The sequence below is a fragment of the Vicia villosa genome, linkage group LG7 (genome assembly GCF_029867415.1).
Source record: "Vicia villosa cultivar HV-30 ecotype Madison, WI linkage group LG7, Vvil1.0, whole genome shotgun sequence".
NCBI classification, from domain to species: domain Eukaryota; kingdom Viridiplantae; phylum Streptophyta; class Magnoliopsida; order Fabales; family Fabaceae; genus Vicia; species Vicia villosa.
In genome coordinates, this window is record NC_081186.1 from 89,745,011 (window position 1) to 89,766,530 (window position 21,520).

The following is a 21,520-nucleotide window of genomic DNA, read 5'->3' on the forward strand; positions in this document are numbered from 1 at the left end:
CTGATGTTGTTGTAAGGAGCAAGGCTCCGCGGATACTTCCCCCAAGATTTCGCACCCTGATTCCGCGAGTAGATCATTTGATTTCATGCTTATGAGCTAGGGTTTTTAACTGGGATGGAGAAGAATATTGGAGAGAGTGAGGGACGGAGATGAGAGGCGAGGGAGAGAGGCGCGTTTGGTCCATGACGGCGTCGTGCTTTGCTTCGCCGGAGAAGGAGTTTGAAGCGACACCGTTTGGTGTTCGCGAGTGAGAGGGAAGGAATTGAGGTTGAGAGATAAGAAGTCTGATAGTCATAAACGCCAAAACGCACCGTTTTAATTAATTTTCTTTTTAATCTCTTTTTTTACTTTAATTAAATAATGGAAATCTGAATCATAAGCACTGGGCCTGATTTGCTATCCCGTACCCCCTCTGGCTCAATTACGGTTCCTTTTTTGCATAAGAGAAGCTGTAACAAAACTCTGCTGGGCCAGCAATTCTTTGGGCCCAGCGCCTTGCTCTTCACACCCTCATTTCAATAATTCACCCCCTGACTTACACCATGTTTCTTGCTAGAATTAGATTTTTTCTATAGTTTTTTTCCTATTATTTTTAGGTTCTAAGAAGCAATAAAATCCATTAAAAATTTTGTTCGATTTTTTAAGTGATTAAAAAACGTCAATAAAAAATATTGGTTTTAGGCTTATTGTTTTAGTCTCTTTTTTGCTTGATTTAGAATTCATTTTTCTTTCATAAAAAAACCATAAAAATAGTAGTATTTTTAATTCACTTTTGTGCTATATTTTGACTTGTTCTTTTTCATGCCATTTTCAATATTCCACTTAGCGCTTTATTTTTCATGCTTCTTTTAAATCCTAACCTTAGGTAGAAACCATGATAATAATAAGTAGAATTCCCCATTCATATTAGGCTAGTTTTCTTAGGCTAGTTCTTTTTCTTTTCAACTTTAATCCATTTAAAAATACTTGAATAAATTTCCCATAAAAAATACCAAGAAAACTCATAAAAAATGACTAATAAATACTTTGACTAATAAAAAGGGAATGGAAGCTTGTAACTTCCCTTGCTTAAGGGATGTTCGAGTGCTTGGAGCTCCCTTGCTTAAGGGTTCCATTCAGGCGTAAGTTCCCAACCTCTAAAAAACACAAACCAAAGAGTAACTCGAGTTTCCCTTGCTTAAGGGATTTCCTCGAAACACTCAAACTCTCTCTCTCTTCTCTCGCTTTCTTAAGGGCACCGTTATTTCCGCTCCATTGCATCCTAGGCTGTCCCCTTGTGCAAGAGCGCGAGCGTTAATGCCGCCCAACTAAAAAACACAAAAACAAACAAAACTATGGAGCCGAACTACGGCGCTCTGATTCCTGAAAAGGATACGTAGGCATCAAGTCGCGGGGCTTGAACGAGCACATTTGTAAATATTTCCTTCTTTTCCCCGTATTTCTTTTTGCATGAATTCATATAGACATAGACATAGTACACACCCTTTAGATAGAAACAAACATAGGTGGATACCATCGAGTACGATGGGCGTGAGGGGTGCTAATACCTTCCCCTCGCGTAACCGACTCCCGTACCTTGATTCTCTGGTCGCAAGACCCTGTTCCTTCCTTTGCTAGGTTTTCTGATATTCCTTTCCCTTATGGGATAAATATATTGGTGGCGACTCTGTTCATTTTTCGCGAGCGTGCGACAGCTGACGACTCTGCTGGGGATGTTGCTAGACCTGTTGCTGGTCCATCCTTAGTGAGTCGATCCTAGCCTGCGTTTGTTTGTTTATTTACTGGGTGTTTACTTGTTTTTTATGTCTATACCTTGTATATATGTTTGCATGCTTATTCTTTGCCTGCATATCATGTTTATTTCTGTTTGCACATCATGCATATGGATTATATTTTGTGTTCCTTGGGGTCTTCTGTTCTGTTTTGCAGGTGGGGGGGTTTTGAGGTAAAAGGCCCACTACCCAGGCCAAGTGACACATAGGATTAGCGTGGATGCTCATGTTGACTCCCGTAGCGCTTGCTATGGCTGAGATTGGCATGGGGTACCACAACTGGGCGAGGTTCTTTCATGGAACACTGTGTCTGGCACGCTTGTTGCCTCAAACACTTTGTACCCCATGGGAACTGTAGACCCTAGTGACCATTAGGGACCACTTGTCCGTGTCTAGACTACATACCTGTGAGATTGGGGTGGGACAGGAAACCTTGACTCCTACATACCATTGCTTCTTCAGAGTTGAGGTCAGACCTTTATTTGGTCTGTTCTCATAGTGCTTGATATTCTGGTATTCAAAAAGGCGTCGAACCTTTGATCCTGTGACATTTGGCCTGCAAGGAGGTTTTATATCAGTCATTCAGAGGATTGTACATATGCTACTCAGATTATATGGACCTTGATCCCATGCTTTTGCATTGCATAACATCATTGCTTTATCCACTTCATTTAGGGGGGATCTTAAAGTCTATTTCAAAAAAAAAAAGAGAAGAAAAAAGGAAAATAGAAAATCAGAAAAAAGAAAAGAAAAGATATTCTATACAAAAAAAAAATAATAAAAAAAAAAGCCTTGATTCCAAAAAAGAGATAAAAAAAGAAAATGGAAGTGTATGAAAAGACTTTAGGATCTCTCATAAACGAAAATGCATTCATACTATCATGCATTTCATGGTTCTCTCAGATACTTATGGGACCCTTTCTCTTCAGATTTCAAGATCAGCAACAAATTTGACTTCTCACCGCCACGACTCCAAAATCAACTATGGAACAACTCCGTGAGGAAATGGATGAGATGAGGGAACAAATGGGTCATCTTATGTTGGAGATGCAAGACTTGGTCCATAATCAGGATGCACTAAAGGAGGAAAATAGTCAGTTGAAGACTCAATTGAGCTTGGTCATGGAAGTTCTGAAGACGGTATTAAGGAGGGAAGGTGATGTTGTTCCTGTTGCTGCAACAGAAGTTGTTGATTCCTTCTCCCCAATAGGATCTCTTTTCACTCATGGGATGCCTCAGGGAGCTCTCCCTCGATTTCAAGTGCCATTGCCTCCACGTCAAAATGTTCATGCCCCTAGAATGAATCAAGGAGACCGGATGTGTGGGAAAAAGCCTAAGATACCTCAGAGGTTTATCAATCCGGTCCCGATGCCTTATGCTCAGTTACTTCCTCGCCTGCTAGAACTTCAGTTGATTGAGCTACGAGAGTCGGCTACGCCTGAAAAGCTTCCTCCCAATTTTGATGCCAATGCTCGATGCGAGTTCCATTCTGGGGCACCTGGCCATGATGTTGAGAATTGTAGGGCGATGAAACACAAGGTCCAAGATCTCATTGACTCCAAAGCAATATCATTCACTCCAAATGGCCTGCACATAAAACGAAGAGTTCATGCATAAGTGAATGTCCGTATTCCACAATGTATCACAAAAAAAAAAAGAGAGAATAATAAGCCCAAATGGAGTCAAGGCTCCTCAATTATGGCGATCATCATTTCATTTCAGTATTTCCTGTTTTGTAGAAGGTTACTTCCTTGTTTGAACTCATTGGTACGATAATAATAAAAGCACCACAAATTCTTGAGCAACTTTGTCAGAATCTTCTTTCCGAGGGGTAATCAAAATGTTCTGTAGAAGCATCTCTCATTCTCAAGGTTCTTATGCTCAGTTGTGTCCGTGGAGGTTGGTGTTTCAGTTGGTGTTTGAGTTCTCTTTGCAACAAATAGCTTCTCTAAGTTTGGTGACTACGCAAGGTTCCTCCATGTTCGATGGCAAATACTTCTTCAACGAATATGCTTGGGGCTCCCGCACGAGGGATAAGCAAGACGCACTCTTATCTTGAGCATTGCATTATTCACATTGCTCGAATCCCTAAAGCATTACAAATTCTTGGATGACTTCGTCAGAATCTTCTTCCGTGTGATAATCAAGAGTGTTCTACACAATGCTTCTCATTCTCAAGTTGCTTCCCCGTTTGTTGGAACTTCAATTGGTTAAGATTCTAGTATTGGGTCTTCTTCGCCACAAGTAGCTCTCTTGAGTTGATGATCATACAAGATTCTTCCCATTTATGATGACGATTACTACTCTAGCAACTATGCTTGGGGCTCCCGCACGAGGGATAAGCAAGACGTACTCTTATCTTGAGCATTGCATCACTCGCATTGCTCGAATCCCTAAAGTAAGGCAAAAGTTTACAATTCATGGATGACTTCGTTGGAGTTCTCTTTTGGAGTAATCTGAAGTGTTTGGAAAGAACTGCAAAAAGTATTCAAGGTCAATAAGTCCAGACAGAGTCAAGTCTCCTCAACAATGACATTCATTTAGTTTCTTTATTGCATTCTCATTTGTAACATTTCATTGTTTGTTTAAGCATTTATAGCGTGTAAAAACTTGTTAATTTCTGAATGAAAATAAAAAAATACATTGTTTATGTTTGTCTTGAAGAAACCCATTCGTTTTCACTCATAAAATGTTTTCGGCATTACGATACCAACTTTACTAATTGCTTGCTTATGCAAAAAGCTGAGGGAGAGTGATGAAAAATAAAAACGCAAAATCTCTAATCATGTGTTTTTGAATAAAAACCCTACTGAGGATGTACAGGCATTATTTCAAATCCCCAAACACAGGAGATATAAGGGAGATAGACCCTCGTTAACCCCTTTGAGCCTTGAAGAAGGAGTTTCTTTTCTAATCATAAAAAACCCTTATTTTAACCTTGGGGCAGGGTAGTGTTCATTTAACTTGATCGAGTGTTCAGAACTCACCAAAAAGGTATGAATCTAAGGATACAACAAGGGTTATCCTTCAAAGGGCTGAGGAATGTCAAAACCGCAATGATTATCCTTATTCCATCAAGAGGTCAAAAGAGGACGATGCCACAATGGTTATCCCTCATCAATCAGAGAATGAGGCAGTCACAATATTTCAAACAAATCGAGAGCAACGCAAGGTCACACGACTTGTTCAAAAAGTGAATAAAAAAAAAGAAAGCCCGGTAAGTCAAAAACTTGAAATAAGTGACTTAGGCAAAAGTTAGGGCATCCCGCTGGACTCCAAAATAAAATTCAAGAGAATTTGTCCAGGCAAAAGTTAGGGAAAGCAGAAGCGAAAAACAAGAATTACAAAATAAAAATCCTCATCAAAGGAACAAAGTCGTGTGATGATCAATCAGAAGAACTAGAAAGTGAGTGACTGCCATGTCCAAAAAACCTCATTGATTCCTCAATCATTTCAAACTCCTCGTGAGGAATAAACACTCGTGTTCAGTTGATTGAACATAGGACTGGAGAACATCACGAAGGGGGTGGGTACAAATAATTTTGAGCCTAAAAATCCTTTGTTTTCTGAAAACTATGAACCCGACCAAGTTACAACCCCTAAAAGTCCTAATTGAAGTAGGGTTTGTTTTGAAAACACACTCCGACGAGATAGCGTTCAAATGACTTCCAATGAAGCGAGACTCATATCCATGTTGGTATCGTATGCTTGCTTTATCTTCCATATGCAAAAATCGAGGTTGTGTCGCAACCTCATCTCATAAAAAGTTTCTTTAAACTTCAAGACTAACATAGGCTTTGCATTAGAATCATCATTCTTAGAATTAACATTCTTTTGCATGCAAAATATGTGCTTAACATCAAGGAAATTTTCAAGAATGAGAATCAGTGAGCAACTTGATCATGTCAAAGTACAAAAGACTCGAGAACTCCGAGGAGTAAAAGCTAATCATTTCTAATGTTGACCATCAAGGGGCATGCTCTCTAAAAACTCCGTTGGACATTAATAGTTAATGCCTTCCTTGATTACCTTTGAGGGGAAGAGTTTGAAGACTTTGTTGAGCGTGGTAAAGTTGTTTCCATGTTTGTTGACTTCAAAACAAAGAAAGCTTGAGGATTCTAGTAAGGTATACCTAATCAGGGGCAATTAAGTCGAGGTTTGACCTCTCAAATTCAGCATATCTGGGGCAATCATGTCGATAAATCTCTTCGAGTCTTGATCAATCTGGGGCAATCAAGTCGAGGAATCTCTCCTGAGTTCAACCAATCTGGGGCAGTTACGTCGAGATCCGACAAATCTCTCCAAGGATCCTTTGGGGCAAATCCCTCCATAAGTCACGAAGCATGGGGGACAATTCTGAGTTTTTTTTGTCGCTCCATGACCATAGGAGTTTATTTCTCCTAGAAATTTGGTCTCTCCTCAAGCATAAGGGTTTATTCCTCCTAGGAGTCGTTCTACTTCCCTAATCAAAGCTCCTTATCTGGATTTCTCATCCCCAACATGGTGAATCGAGGGAATCTCCTCAAACTGAGAATCCTCCAACCAGTGGCACATGGTGAGAAGTCAGAAATCATTCTTCAAGTCAAAGAAAAGTGCATCTTACAAATCAAAGTCCAATATCTATTGGCACCTCCACATGGTCCTTAACACTAAGGGGATTTTCCCTGGTGTTTACCTCACTAATGCCTTTATTTGGCACTCTGCATATAACGTTCACTGCATATAACATTGCATCCTCAAAAGCGTAGCATATCCATCAAAATGGAGCATTACGCCACAGAAAAATCCAAACATGCATACAAAGCATAAGCCAGATAATACAAATCCGCACCCAGTCAAGACAATAATACATCCCCACACAAAAGGTTGTCCTTACAAATTCTGATTGATATCTGCTACTACATTTCAAATCTCTTCCAACCACGGTGCCGAGGCGAGGTATCTTCAATCTCTGATGAGTGTCTGACACAATGTCTTCTTTTGTCTCCTGGTGTCGAGTCGATGTTGAGTCATAGATCGTAAGAGATCTTATTCTTTCAGTCCTGAAGATCATTCTTAGGTCTTCTCCTGGTGTCGAGTCGATGTTGAGTCATAGATCGTAAGAGATCTTATTCTTTCAGTCCTGAAGATCATGCTTAGGTCTTCTCCTGATGTTGAGTCGATGTTGAGTCATAGATCGTAAGAGATCTTATTCTTTCAGTCCTAAAGATCATGCTTAGGTCTTCTCCTGGTGTCGAGTCGATGTTGAGTCATAGATCGTAAGAGATCTTATTCTTTCAGTCCTGAAGATCATGCTTAGGTCTTCTCCTGATGTTGAGTCGATGTTGAGTCATAGATCGTAAGAGATCTTATTCTTTCAGTCCTAAAGATCATGCTTAGGTCTTCTCCTGATGTTGAGTCGATGTTGAGTCATAGATCGTAAGAGATCTTATTCTTTCAGTCCTAAAGATCATGCTTAGGTCTTCTCCTGATGTTGAGTCGATGTTGAGTCATAGATCGTAAGAGATCTTATTCTTTCAGTCCTAAAGATCATGCTTAGGTCTTCTCCTGATGTTGAGTCGATGTTGAGTCATAGATCGTAAGAGATCTTATTCTTTCAGTCCTGAAGATCATGCTTAGGTCTTCTCCTGATGTTGAGTCGATGTTGAGTCATAGATCGTAAGAGATCTTATTCTTTCAGTCCTGAAGATCATGCTTAGGTCTTCTCCTGGTGTCGAGTCGATGTTGAGTCATAGATCGTAAGAGATCTTATTCTTTCAGTCCTGAAGATCATGCTTAGGTCTTCTCCTGATGTTGAGTCATAGATCGTAAGAGATCTTATTCTTTCAGTCCTGAAGATCATGCTTAGGTCTTCCCCTGATGTTGAGTCGATGTTGAGTCATAGATCGTAAGAGATCTTATTCTTTCAGTCCTGAAGATCATGCTTAGGTCTTCTCCTGATGTTGAGTCGATGTTGAGTCATAAATCGTAAGAGATCTTATTCTTTCAGTCCTGAAGATCATGCTTAGGTCTTCTCCTGATGTTGAGTCGATGTTAAGTCATAGATCGTAAGAGATCTTATTCTTTCAGTCCTGAAAATCGTACGAGATCCTCTCCTGATGTCGAGTCGATGTTGAGTCATAGATCGTACGAGATCTTTTTCCTTTCGGTCATTGTTTCATACAACCATTCTCTTTGAAAACCCCGTGTCGGCACCGCTACCACGTTATATGCTATCTCCATCCAAATCCATTGTTCACTGTAAATATATCCACCAGAAAAACAAATTCCTCTCTTTCCCCAGCAGATATCAAAACAAAAATAAGGATAACACTTACACCATCCCCTCTTTAGGACAAATTTCTGGTACTTTAATATTTAATCTTCTTCTACCTTGAATGTTCGAAAGGCTAGCGCCAATCTCACTTTCAGGTTTAAGATGATTAAATAGGGGCAGCTGTCATACCCCAAATTTGTCCTACCCTTCAATTTTAACTGGCTTAGACTTCCCATTTCATTTGCATACCTCCACTAGGTCATTTAACACATCATGCATCATTAATCACTAATTGGCATCGGGATCAAGGATCACTGAATTAAGGATCAAGAATCAGAATTTACTTCCTTATAATTGCATCCATCAAAGCAAACATCCAAGGTATTAGGATCAAGGGTCTTGTTGAGTAACAGTTCGCTGTTGCTATCTATAATACAAGAAGTTGGACTTTTCTACTCCTCTGTTGGATGCTATTGGACAAGATATCATTATCTTCATAAATTAGGGCTCTGTTAGCGTCCACTTGTGGGGCGAATTGTATAGGTCAATTAATGTCTGCTTGGAATTCTCAGTGAAGGACATGGGCAAAATGTTGTGGATATTGTGGAGATCGTTAAGGTAATCAAACGGCTTCGTTCAAATGGGTGCACAAAAAGGATGGATTAAATTTGTTGAAGGTTTGATAGATCGGTTCAAGTTTGAGATTTAAATTCAAAATAACAAATGATGGAAAATTCAAATTTTATTTGAGAATATAAGACAAGAACCATCATTCAAGTATTCATCCAAATCCAAATCCACACACTCCAAATATATATTACAAGCCTAAGTCATAAAACCACTACCTTTCAAGCCATTTCAATTTCAATTCAAAGCCTTGTTCATTACAGAATGCCATACCAAAATACAACTCGTATCCGAGTACATGTCCTCACATTCACAATTTTACACAAAAAAAAAAAAACTAATTCCTCTCCATTCCTTCAATTCATCCCTCATGCCGCTGCTTCCATCTCTTGTATTCCTTCACCTTTTAGCCCCTATGCCATACAAATAAGCTGAGTCGGCGCCGGAAGAAAATGGACTGAACCGCAACTCAAAACCTGCATACATTCAGCCACAAAGAAGAAAAGAGGAAAGTCCCCTGCATAAAAGATCCACAAACAGTCAAACCATAAAACTACATATCCAAATTCTATCCTCATACTAAACCCAACATTTCACTAGCTACAGATTATAACAGAAAAGCCATACAATAACACACCAATATCAACCACCTACAAGTTACCTCATTCTGCCATGTTCAAAAGCCGACATATTCTAACTCTTTCCTTGTAACAACCCTGCAAACTTTACCAAACAGAGCCCCGCATTTAGATATAAAACAGTCCATGACAGTTCCAACAAAAAACCAGAAAACCAAACTTCAAACTAATTTCTCTAACTTCAGTTCATTTGTTAACTAACATTTACATTCAGCCCTATACACTCACTATGCATACAATTTACAAAAATCCATACACACACATTTCACAACATAACCTACCATTCAAACAACCAACCACTGCATATATTACCATTGTGTACATTCGTGAACCGTTTCAAACAAACAAACATCAGTCATGTTGTGTTCGAACTTACCACTTGCCTCATATCAAAACCCTGCAGCACTAGCATAAAAGCACTTCATCATTCAACCTCACGAAAACTAAACCTACAAAAACCAGAGAAAACCATATCAGTACCATATCCATACTTAAATTCAAGACAAAAATCCATGAATATACATCAACAACAGTCAGGAAATAAGATGCAGCCACCAACCTCACAAGGTTCCGCAGCAACTCTGCAGCAGAACAATGCTGCAAGTCCCTTTATGATTCAGCCCTGCATCCAAAGAAAATCAGAAAAAACAATTAGGCAATTATCAAGTCCCACATCCAAAGGATCAAAACTATGCTGAAATAACACAGGTCCCACATTCAAGAAATTGAAAAAGAAAACACCTTGCAAGATAATTCTGAGTCCCACATTCAAGAACTCACAATGATTACCCAATCATTGCTGTATAAAAGTCAGTGCCATCATTCAGGAAAGGACACCTAGAAAGCACGATCACATATCTTCGTCATTGTTTCGCTTGCAAACTTTGAGAGAAGAAGTGCTAAGTCTAAAGTTCGAACACACCATAACCACCACACTCCCACCTTCAATTCTCAACCATAATTCACTCTCCACCACCTTCTTCACGTTCTTCAACCTCTCGCCACTTCTCCACCATTTTCCATTCACCTCTTGCTTCTCAATCTCTCTGCGACTCCACATTCTTCAACCACTTCATCTAAGAACATTCATCATCTTCACCATTCCTCAACCTTCAATCATCTATCTTCATCACCGCAAAATCCATCTTCATCTCCTTCACAAAACTCAACAAAATTTGTAACAGAAAATCTTCAACAATCTGCAGAAACAGGAAGAATCGTCACAAGCTTCGCACACACACTTCTTCAATTCTTCATATCATTACCGATTCCATCCACATCCTTAATCGATCCACTTCACCAACCACTTCAACGCAATCATCAACGATTCTCCATCAATCTCGCAACAACAACAAAATTCAGGAAACTCTCAGAACAGAAATTGAAGAAGAAGATAGCGCAAGAAAGGATAGAGCAATGCAAGCATACCTAACGTGAAGTTTTTCTCGCGTTTATTTCGCCATCGGTGCCATCGTGACTCTCACTTCAGGTATGTCCGGTGAACCTTCACTTTTCATCTTCTTCGCCGATTCCTAATGTTGTTGTAAGGAGCAAGGCTCCGCGGATACTTCCCCCAAGATTTCGCACCCTGATTCCGCGAGTAGATCATTTGATTTCATGCTTATGAGCTAGGGTTTTTAACTGGGATGGAGAAGAATATTGGAGAGAGTGAGGGACGGAGATGAGAGGCGAGGGAGAGAGGCGCGTTTGGTCCATGACGGCGTCGTGCTTTGCTTCGCCGGAGAAGGAGTTTGAAGCGACACCGTTTGGTGTTCGCGAGTGAGAGGGAAGGAATTGAGGTTGAGAGATAAGAAGTCTGATAGTCATAAACGCCAAAACGCACCGTTTTAATTAATTTTCTTTTTAATCTCTTTTTTTACTTTAATTAAATAATGGAAATCTGAATCATAAGCACTGGGCCTGATTTGCTATCCCGTACCCCCTCTGGCTCAATTACGGTTCCTTTTTTGCATAAGAGAAGCTGTAACAAAACTCTGCTGGGCCAGCAATTCTTTGGGCCCAGCGCCTTGCTCTTCACACCCTTATTTCAATAATTCACCCCCTGACTTACACCATGTTTCTTGCTAGAATTAGATTTTTTCTATAGTTTTTTTCCTATTATTTTTAGGTTCTAAGAAGCAATAAAATCCATTAAAAATTTTGTTCGATTTTTTAAGTGATTAAAAAACGTCAATAAAAAATATTGGTTTTAGGCTTATTGTTTTAGTCTCTTTTTTGCTTGATTTAGAATTCATTTTTCTTTCATAAAAAAACCATAAAAATAGTAGTATTTTTAATTCACTTTTGTGCTATATTTTGACTTGTTCTTTTTCATGCCATTTTCAATATTCCACTTAGCGCTTTATTTTTCATGCTTCTTTTAAATCCTAACCTTAGGTAGAAACCATGATAATAATAAGTAGAATTCCCCATTCATATTAGGCTAGTTTTCTTAGGCTAGTTCTTTTTCTTTTCAACTTTAATCCATTTAAAAATACTTGAATAAATTTCCCATAAAAAATACCAAGAAAACTCATAAAAAATGACTAATAAATACTTTGACTAATAAAAAGGGAATGGAAGCTTGTAACTTCCCTTGCTTAAGGGATGTTCGAGTGCTTGGAGCTCCCTTGCTTAAGGGTTCCATTCAGGCGTAAGTTCCCAACCTCTAAAAAACACAAACCAAAGAGTAACTCGAGTTTCCCTTGCTTAAGGGATTTCCTCGAAACACTCAAACTCTCTCTCTCTTCTCTCGCTTTCTTAAGGGCACCGTTATTTCCGCTCCATTGCATCCTAGGCTGTCCCCTTGTGCAAGAGCGCGAGCATTAACGCCGCCCAACTAAAAAACACAAAAACAAACAAAACTATGGAGCCGAACTACGGCGCTCTGATTCCTGAAAAGGATACGTAGGCATCAAGTCGCGGGGCTTGAACGAGCACATTTGTAAATATTTCCTTCTTTTCCCCGTATTTCTTTTTGCATGCATTCATATAGACATAGACATAGTACACACCCTTTAGATAGAAACAAACATAGGTGGATACCATCGAGTACGATGGGCGTGAGGGGTGCTAATACCTTCCCCTCGCGTAACCGACTCCCGTACCTTGATTCTCTGGTCGCAAGACCCTGTTCCTTCCTTTGCTAGGTTTTCTGATATTCCTTTCCCTTATGGGATAAATATATTGGTGGCGACTCTGTTCATTTTTCGCGAGCGTGCGACAAAGAATACCTTTGATGTGTTACAAAAAAAGTCAAGATTCTAGAATGCTTCTCATACAACGGTTTTGAGGGACGTTAGTACAAGAGCTTCTGATCGTGACTTTGCAAGGAAGATTTAGAGGCCTTCTAAAGCTTTGCTTTTGTTGTCCCAAGTTCTAAAGATGCTGAAGAAAAGGTTCTGCTGAATAGGCTCAGAAGATCCGAAGACATCACTTTTGAAGACCAAGTGCTGAAGACTCTAAAGACAAAGTTCTGCTGAACAGCTTCTGAAGACTCAAAGACTTAAGTTAAGAAGACTTAAGTTCTGATCCTTCTACAACATGCTTTAATCAACTTACATGAGAAACCTCTGAAGATATAAAAGACTAAGATCAAGAATGGCTTGTGTGAGATGGTGAGTATAGAAGTACAACGTACATTGTGACCTCTACTCTTATAGGGTGGCGTAAGGACAATCCTATTTGTACTTGTTATCTACCATTCCCATCATGAGCGTTGGAACATTACAACTGGATTTGTATTTCCTATTCTACCCTCTAACGGATATACTTATTCAGCTATAAAAGGAAGACTTGGATTAATTTAAAATTAACTAATTAGTTATACAAAATTACACCAAAGCGTTGCACAAACTATGTTGAGATATTCTTTGGATAGTTTTGTATTTATAACAAGGAGATTTTGCTCATATCTTGCTTTTAACATTTTTATGTTGTTGTACTTAAACATTATGGAGTCTTCTTATTAGAAGCATCTCTGTATACACATCTTTGTAATCAATGGTTATTGATAGGTTCCTTGAGAGACTAGGTGTAGTCAAAATTCTCAAGAAGATATTGATTGCGGTCATAGTGGTTTGGCAATAAGGATTAGCGAACTTGTTGGGGTTCTCAGCAAGGTTGATTGAACTTAGTATGGTTGTGTGCAGCTTGACATTAAGGATCAACTGAACTTGTTGTGGTTGTCAACAAGGTTGATCGAACTTAGTGTGGTCGTCTGTAGCTTGATGTTAAGGATCAGCGGACTTGTTAGACTTGTCAACAAGTTTGATCAGACTTATTGTGGTTGTTTATAATCAATGGATTATAGTGGATTAAGTCCTTGTTGATAAGGAAAAATTACCTTGGCGGGTGGACTGGAGTAGCTTCATTAATAGTGAACCAAGATAAAAATAATTGTGTCCATATATTTGTACTCACTTGTTAGCTTTGTATTTGAGTTGCGAAAAGATTATATTTGGTGCAACCCAATTCACCCCCTTTTCTTGTGTTTCTCGCACCTTCAAAATTGAGGATATAAACAATGTTATTTAGAATCTAGATGATCCTAGAAATTTGGACCAGACAATAGAGCCTTTTATTGAGTGTGATAATCCCCCTAGTGAGAATGTGATTAAGAATATTATTAACATGTCTACTATTGTTATTGATGTTCCTACCATTGAAACTAGACCCAGTAACCAGGTGGTTGATAAGGATGTCACTAAATATGTCAAATTTAATGTCAACAAGAAGGTCAATAATGATGTGAATGAAGATGTCAATAGTAATGTCACTGAAGATGTCAATGAGGATGTCAGTGAAGATATTGTCCAAGACTCTCCTATTGTTCAAAAGTCCACTAGAAAAGGGAAGAATGTGTCTGAGGAAGATATACATTTGTCTTCCTTATTTGGTTCTAAAAAGAAAAAGAAGAAGTTTTTGGTAATCAAGAAGAAGAAGAAGAAGAAGAATGATGAAAAGAAGAAGAAAAGTGTTGAGAAGAAGAACAAATTAAGACTGTGAAGTCTGTGAAAAAGGAAGAAGTCTGCTCTAAATGTCATTGAGCATAATGTTGTGGAACATATCACTATGAATATGATGGGGTGACATTGAAGAATAAGAGGATATTGATGAGCATGCGACAAAACATGCTAAAGTTGTTAAAATGACGATTAGTGGGAAGTGTTCACAAGTGAAAGTTTGTCTATAATCAAAGGTTGTATCCTAAAAGGGAACTCACTATTGATGCTTATAAGCAGTCAAATCATAAAGCTCCTTAGTGATGCTCATATGATGAAGAATCTGATTAATATTGGACCCCACTATCCAAAGCTTGTGAAGGAATTTATTGTTAATCTTCCAAGTGATTTCAAAAAGAATAACATTAGAGATTATTGTAAGGTTCACGATCGAGGTCACTACTTTGCTTTCTCTTCTTATATCATAAATGAGATCCTTGTTCATGGAAGACTGGAAATTGTTGATTTTCTTCTCTTCCTTAAGACGATTGCTCGTGATATCACTAGAAATGTTCATAAAGATTGGCTAACAGAGGGTCTTTTAGTGTTCTCCAACCTCAATGTGAAGTATTCCATCCTTTAAAAAATTGGAGTATCTAACTAGGCTTCATCCTCTCATGGGTCAGATATCACCCTTATTCTTGTTGGTTTGATGTATCAAGTAGGAACTTGTGATACCTTTGATTTTGTAGAGTTCATTTTTTAATAATTTGTGAAGCATGTTAAGTCTTATGCTGTGAAACTTTCCATTGGTTTTCCTTCTTTGATTTTTTGTATTTTGGTTAATAAAAAGAATGACATTGTTTTAGTGAATGGTAGCCCAACTAATAGGGGAAGGTCTTGCTAGAATGATGCACAAAGCTTAAAGCTTAGGAGAATTTTCTGGTTTTCATGTAAATGAGGAAATTCACTTTAAATTAATCTAATTTGCAAATGACAATATTATCCTATGTGATGTGTCTTGGAAAAATATTTGGAGCTTAAAGGGTATCTTGAGGGGTCTAGAAATGGTATCAGGCCTATGTGTGAATATTTCCAAAAGCAGATAAATTGGCATCAACATCAAAGAATATTTCATGATAGTACTTCATCTTTTAAAACCAATTTCAATGGTTCTACTCCCTTTTCTTTTCTAGGCATTCAGGTAGGTGTCAATCCTAGAAGAAATGAAGTGTAGAGTCCTATACTCACAGAACTTAGAAGAATATTCTCTTCTTGGCAAGGCCATCAGTTGTCCTTAGGAGGCAGGATAGTCATAATAAATGCACTATTGACAAATATACCAATTTACTTCTTCTTTTTTTACAAAGTTTAGAAGGTAGTCTTAAATGAAATCATCAAACTTCAAAGAACTTTTCAATTGGGAGGCCAGGAAGAGAGGCAGAAGATCAATTGTATTTCTTGGTCAATAGTTTGTAGATCTAAGAAAGAGGAAGGTTTGAGAGTTAAATAGTGTGAAAGGTTTTATTTGTCTCTGATAAGCATATGGCATTGGATATTTATCACAAAGAAACATTTTATCTAGTATGATCTTTTAAAATTCAAATATGATGATTTGCATTTTAAAATTATGGTTCTTATCTCTCCTCCTAATCATAAAAATGACTCCATATGGTGGAGGGGTACATGTTCTTTGTTAGATTTGTGTTGGATCTCTAAATCAATTAATTGTGAGTTAGTAAACGGTAAAGTAGCGAACTTTTGGAATTTCAAATGGTTAGGATCTCACCCGATAAGTGATCAACCTCAAAATCGGGCTTGACCGACCTGAGAATTGACATAACCAAAGATAGTTGGTTTGAGTCCTTGGGAGGATATGTCTGAGGAGGCATCCAAGCAACTATTCTTGATTATGTTAATTCACAGGTTGGTCAAGCCCGATGTTGAGGTTGAGGACTCCTTTGTATGGTGGAGAGGAGGTCGTGGATTTTTTGTTAAGAACAATTACATGTTCCTGTCAGATTTAAGCATGGAGAAATTGGTTCTATATGATGATAATTTGAGAGGGATGGATAAGGTTTCGAAAACTAAGATGCCTAGCAAAGTTTAATCTTTTTGTTGGAAACTCGTTCACAACTAGCTTCCTGATACGTGCCAAAATGTCGATATTTTGAGTATATATTTGTGGCACTTATCGATTCTATTCTTATGGTTTTTGTAATAAAATCCTAACTTTTGTGTAAATATGTGCATACTTGTGTTTTTTATTCGTGTTTATACCAATTAATAGTTTTCCTTTATTTTTATAGGTATTCATGCATATTGGAGCCTCGAGTAATAAAGACCAAAGGCTAAGCTTCAAGAATGCAAATTTTACCAATTCATGAAAGAATAAGGCTCAAAATAAGGATGATAAAAATCATAAATTTGATTACCATTTAGTCATTATTAGATAGAGCATTGAATAAGCTTTCCAACGCTTCGAACCGGGCGCAAATCGGAGTTAAAGTTCTCGAGTTATGGCGAAAACAAAATCTGTTTTTTTTTCATGACAGCAGATTCCGCTAAGCGGATCTCTGTGCCGCTAAGCGAGCTGAAGATTTTCAGACTTGTTAAAAAGGGAAAAAAAATCACATTTTTAGGTCTTGGGTTGGGTATTTTTGAGTCCCAACACCATCAACATCATTTTTTTGGTTAGATTAGCTTAGAAAACAACTATGGAGCTTGCATTTGGATGATCAGAGGTGAATTGCTCATCAATTGGAGCTGACAACCCGGGAGATCTTCGGTTCATTTCTCATTTTCTTTGTGTTTTCTCTTATAGTTGGGTTTTGTGTATGTATTTACTTTAAACTCATGTATATTTGTCGCCCATGGCGTTATATAAAACTTGCTTTATAAATCTGTGTTGATTGTTGTCTTGGATTTTTGCTTTGTGCTTGGGATTTGGGTTGCTTTAGAGATAAACTTCTTAAATCCTTATCTAGGATGATTATCTGTTAGTTTCTGAACTCTAGAGATAGATTTAGAGCTAACAATCATTGTGGGTATTTGTACTTAATGCTTTTGTGTTTGAGCGGCGTGCGAGAGATCGTCAACGCGAGAATACGGATGTTCTCGCGACTTTGCGTTAGAGACAACCTTAGTTGTTAATTTTCTCGTAGGTGCTTCAGAGATGAACACTCATGTGAGAGATACGTGATAACATAGACGAATATCGTGGGTTGAGTATAACTGGTCGACAAGTTTAAGTTTGTAAGAAGTAGATCCTATGCAAAGCTTGATAAGTCTTATCTTTCCGAAGAATGAATTCTTTTCTGTTCATATATTTTACTTTTCCATTCTTATACTTTTGTCATTCAAACCCAAGTTCGAAACCGTAGAAACTGTTGAATGGCATTCTCACCATCTCTGTGGACACGATAAATCCCGGATAAATATTTCCAAAACTTTTGTTGCTTGCCGCTATGCTTGTTTCAACACTTCCCACCTAGACTCAGTTAGCAAAATGTGGAATTTATTGAAGGAAGATACAACTTTGTTTGCCCTCTTTGTCTAAATAAAGAAGAATATGCAACCCATTTGTTTGTAACTTGTAGGGAGAACAATCAAATCTAGAGAAAGGTCAGTGATTGGCTTGGGATCTCATAGGTGAAGAATGCTATGTCCATAACGTCTCACCTCTCCCTATCTTGCAGGCGAATCAAATCCAAATATATATGTAGCAAAATTGCACTGTCTTTTTTGGTCTGCTACTGTTTACGGTGATTTCCGGTAAACAACCGCTAGTCTTCCAAACTATAATAAATATGATTTGGTTACTCGCAGGATCGACTAGATTGATCCTAGGACACATAGTCAAGAAGATTGTTATCAACGTTCATTCGAACCATATTCATGATTTGTCTTCTTCAATAAGCGTTGTTCGATTAAAGAACAAATAGTCTTGATAATCACTTTGTTATATATAAATGTGACTTCAACGAAAAGATAAGTAACATAACATATGAAATTAAAAGGACTATTAAAACGTAAAGAATCTTAAACTGCAGAAACGTTAAAGACTTTGAAAGTAAATAACATGAAAGTAATTCGAAAGTAAATGACATTAAAGTAAAGATACAGAAATGTAAATGGCAAGAAGTAAACGAAATGCAGTAATTCTGGAAGATATTTGAAAACAAAAGATAATACACATGTATTAAAGTGGTGGTGTCATACGTACATTTTCTCAGCGAACTCTTTCTCTTAACGCTTGATACTTGAGTAAATATGTGAGTGATTTGTACAAAATGAACACACAGAATCCTAACATTAAGACTCCTATTTATACTAGTTTCGACCTTAACGGTCCTACACTAATCTGCTGCCACGTTTCTCATAAGAACTTCTAGCGACGCCATCTGTTACTTGGACAGTTACGAAACCGTCTTCGAATTTCAAATCTTCCCGCCTGAGTCCGTCTTCGACGCGTGGCAGTGTATTAAAACACTACGAAAACACGCTAAGTAGTAATACTTGAATATATTTATAAATTTTGTCTAAGTCCCCGAAGATACATACTTTTCACTAGCTTTCAGTATTCATTATCTTCATAGCGAACTTAGAAATCTTTATTCTCGAAGCATGACCATCAGTAGCCATTCTTTTATTTTTAAGGGATGACTATCAGTAACCATCTTTCCTTCGATTTTCTACTTCTTCGAAGGACAAATACTACAAAACGAAATCTTCAGCTAACAGCTACCCGTTGGATTCTTTGGATTAACAAGAACACCATTATGTTTCAAAGAGGATTCATAGAGATTTTGTTATGATGGAAATCATTAAATTGATTTCATGGGAATGATTTCTGTTAAGAAATGTGGTTGGACCTAACTCAACTCTATAAAATCGACTTGTAGGGATAAGTCCCCACTTATAAGCACTTGTTCCGATCATATATTGTCCGATGTGGAACTCTTAACACATCCTCTCACGTTCAGGACTAGACAACTGAAGCGTGGAAATAAATGGTGGATGAGCCAATAGTAGAAACTTGATAGTAGGTGGCCCACTGACTCTTAAACTATACTCTTGATATCATGTTAAGAAATGTGGTTTGACCAAACTCGTCCCTATAAAACCGGCTTGTAGGGTGAGGATTGCCCTCACTTATAAGCACATGTTCAGGTCATATATTATCCTATGTGAGACCCTTAAAATTTTCAAATTTTATCAAGAAATCCATAGATTACACATGGGGAAATAGAAAGTGTATAAAAAAACTTTCTTGTTTGTAAAGTTATGGCTTAGGATTTTTTTTTCTTTGATTGATTATTTTTCTGTTTGTTTAGATCTTGTCATTTCGTAGAGTTGAGTACCTCTCATACTTATTATTTTATTTTAAAAAAAATCAAATTGATTAATAAAATAATTTTTGAAAATTTAAAAAGAAATTTCTATTAACTATAGAATCAAACTAAGACCTTAAATTAATTTATAGTACAAAAATCTAATTAAACATTTTAAAATTTTATAAAGTTGCTGTGTGTACCGTTTAGAATACATATTGAGATGGCCAATGGATATTAAATTCAATTATTGAAATTGAAATGATGTCATTGGTTACATAGAATGGTGTGCTACTGCTACTGATGGGAAGAAAAGAGTCTTGACGCCGACGCTATAGGATACTCTGCTCACCAATATTTTGTGCGTTACATTCTTAAGAATTAGTATTAAAATTATTTTAAAATAAATGAAGGTATATAAAGTTATGCTCAATAAAAAAAGGGATTGGTATTTGATTCGACCTAGGGTCTCACACTCAGACATTATTATAATCATTAAATTAAACTATATAGTATATACTTTATAATAAGTTGAAATATATAGGACTAAGATGTGGTTTTTCAAAGTGCTAACCATAGACAAAAAAAAAATTGGATCTTCAATCAATCAAAGCTACTATGATGAGAGGACGATTCCTCAATTTCTTTCTCAATCCATCACCAAAAAAATGGTCTCTTCTTTCTCAATCTCACCAATTCATCTCCGTTGAAGCAAATTCAAAGAACCTTTTACCTCGTGATAATGGAAAAATCTTCACACCAAGTTTCATCTTCATATATGGAATCAACACCTTGCATACTACTAGTTCAGTTGTGGAACACTCAGAAAAAGAAGAGGTTGAAGATTCCATGTGGATGAAGATGAAAGAAGAAGCTAAAGTTGATGTTTCTGTTGAACCTATTTTGTCTGGTTACTATCATGTTTCAGTTCTGTCTCATAAATCATTGGAAAGTGCTTTGGCGAATCACTTAGCTGTTAAGTTAAGCAGTGTAAGTCTTCCTAGTACAACTCTTTCTGATTTATTTGTTGGAGTTTTGGAATCTGATAAAGATATTATGAATGCTGTGAAGAATGATATGAAAGCAGTCAAGGAAAGAGATCCTGCTTGTATAACTCATGTTCATTGTTTCTTGAATTTCAAAGGCTTTTTAGCATGTCAGGCTCATAGAATAGCTCATAAGTTGTGGTCAAGTGGAAGGAAGGTTTTGGCTGTTATAATTCAGAATCGAGTTTGTGAAGTTTTCGGAGTTGATATTCATCCGGGAGCTAGGTTCGGAAGTGGACTTTTGTTTGATCATGCGACGGGGATTGTGGTTGGAGAAACGGCTGTGATTGGAAACGATGTTTCGATTCTGCATAGTGTGACGTTGGGTGGGACGGGTAAGGCTCATGGCGATAGGCATCCGAAGATTGGCGATGGAGTGTTGATTGGTGCTGGGACTTGTATTTTGGGGAATATTAAGGTTGGTGAAGGTGCGAAAATTGGCGCTGGTTCGGTTGTGATTAAGGACGTGCCTCCGAGGACTACTGTGGTTGGGAATCCGGCGAAGTTGGTTGGAGGGAAGAACAATCCTATTAAGCTTGATAAGATTCCTAGCCATACTATGGATCATGTTTCAAATATTGCTGAGTTTTATGATTATGTTATTTAGAGTTTAGTTTTTGGAGTTTTATGTTTAGAGTTTTGGATTAAGTAATTTAAATTTCAGGGTTCTTGTTTGTTATGTAAGAGAGAATTTTGGTTCTCCTGGTAGCAATAATAAAAGTGAAGTTGAGAGCACTCTTTGTTTGATACTACAAAAAACTGTTATTTTGTACTAGCTGATAATAGCTGCATTTACTTTAGCAACATTATCCTGACACTTTTCACATGCCATATTGCAAGAGAGAGTGATACAATTATACAGATAATGAAGAAAAGGCTTGATGTTCCTCACAGTTCATTGAATT

The 21,520-nt window shown here is 37.6% G+C and overlaps 1 protein-coding gene across 2 annotated transcripts; it reads left to right on the forward strand.

Moving 5' to 3' along the window:
• The first annotated feature begins 20,103 nt into the window (after positions 1–20,103).
• Positions 20,104–21,520, forward strand: LOC131615703 (serine acetyltransferase 1, chloroplastic-like). Of its 2 annotated transcripts, XM_058886861.1 has the most exons (2): positions 20,104–20,559; positions 20,641–21,520. In XM_058886861.1, exons 1-2 carry the CDS (start codon positions 20,188–20,190, stop codon positions 21,220–21,222), a joined length of 954 nt encoding a protein of 317 aa, XP_058742844.1. In that variant the 5' UTR covers positions 20,104–20,187; the 3' UTR covers positions 21,223–21,520. The 2 variants fall into 2 exon arrangements, with proteins under 2 accessions (XP_058742844.1, XP_058742843.1); XM_058886860.1 differs by having other exon boundaries at positions 20,106–21,507.

Coding starts and splice junctions, on each gene's coding strand:
- LOC131615703 (XM_058886860.1), top strand. CDS start 20,188: ATGATGAGAGGACGATTCCTCAATTTCTTTCTCAATCCATCACCAAAA.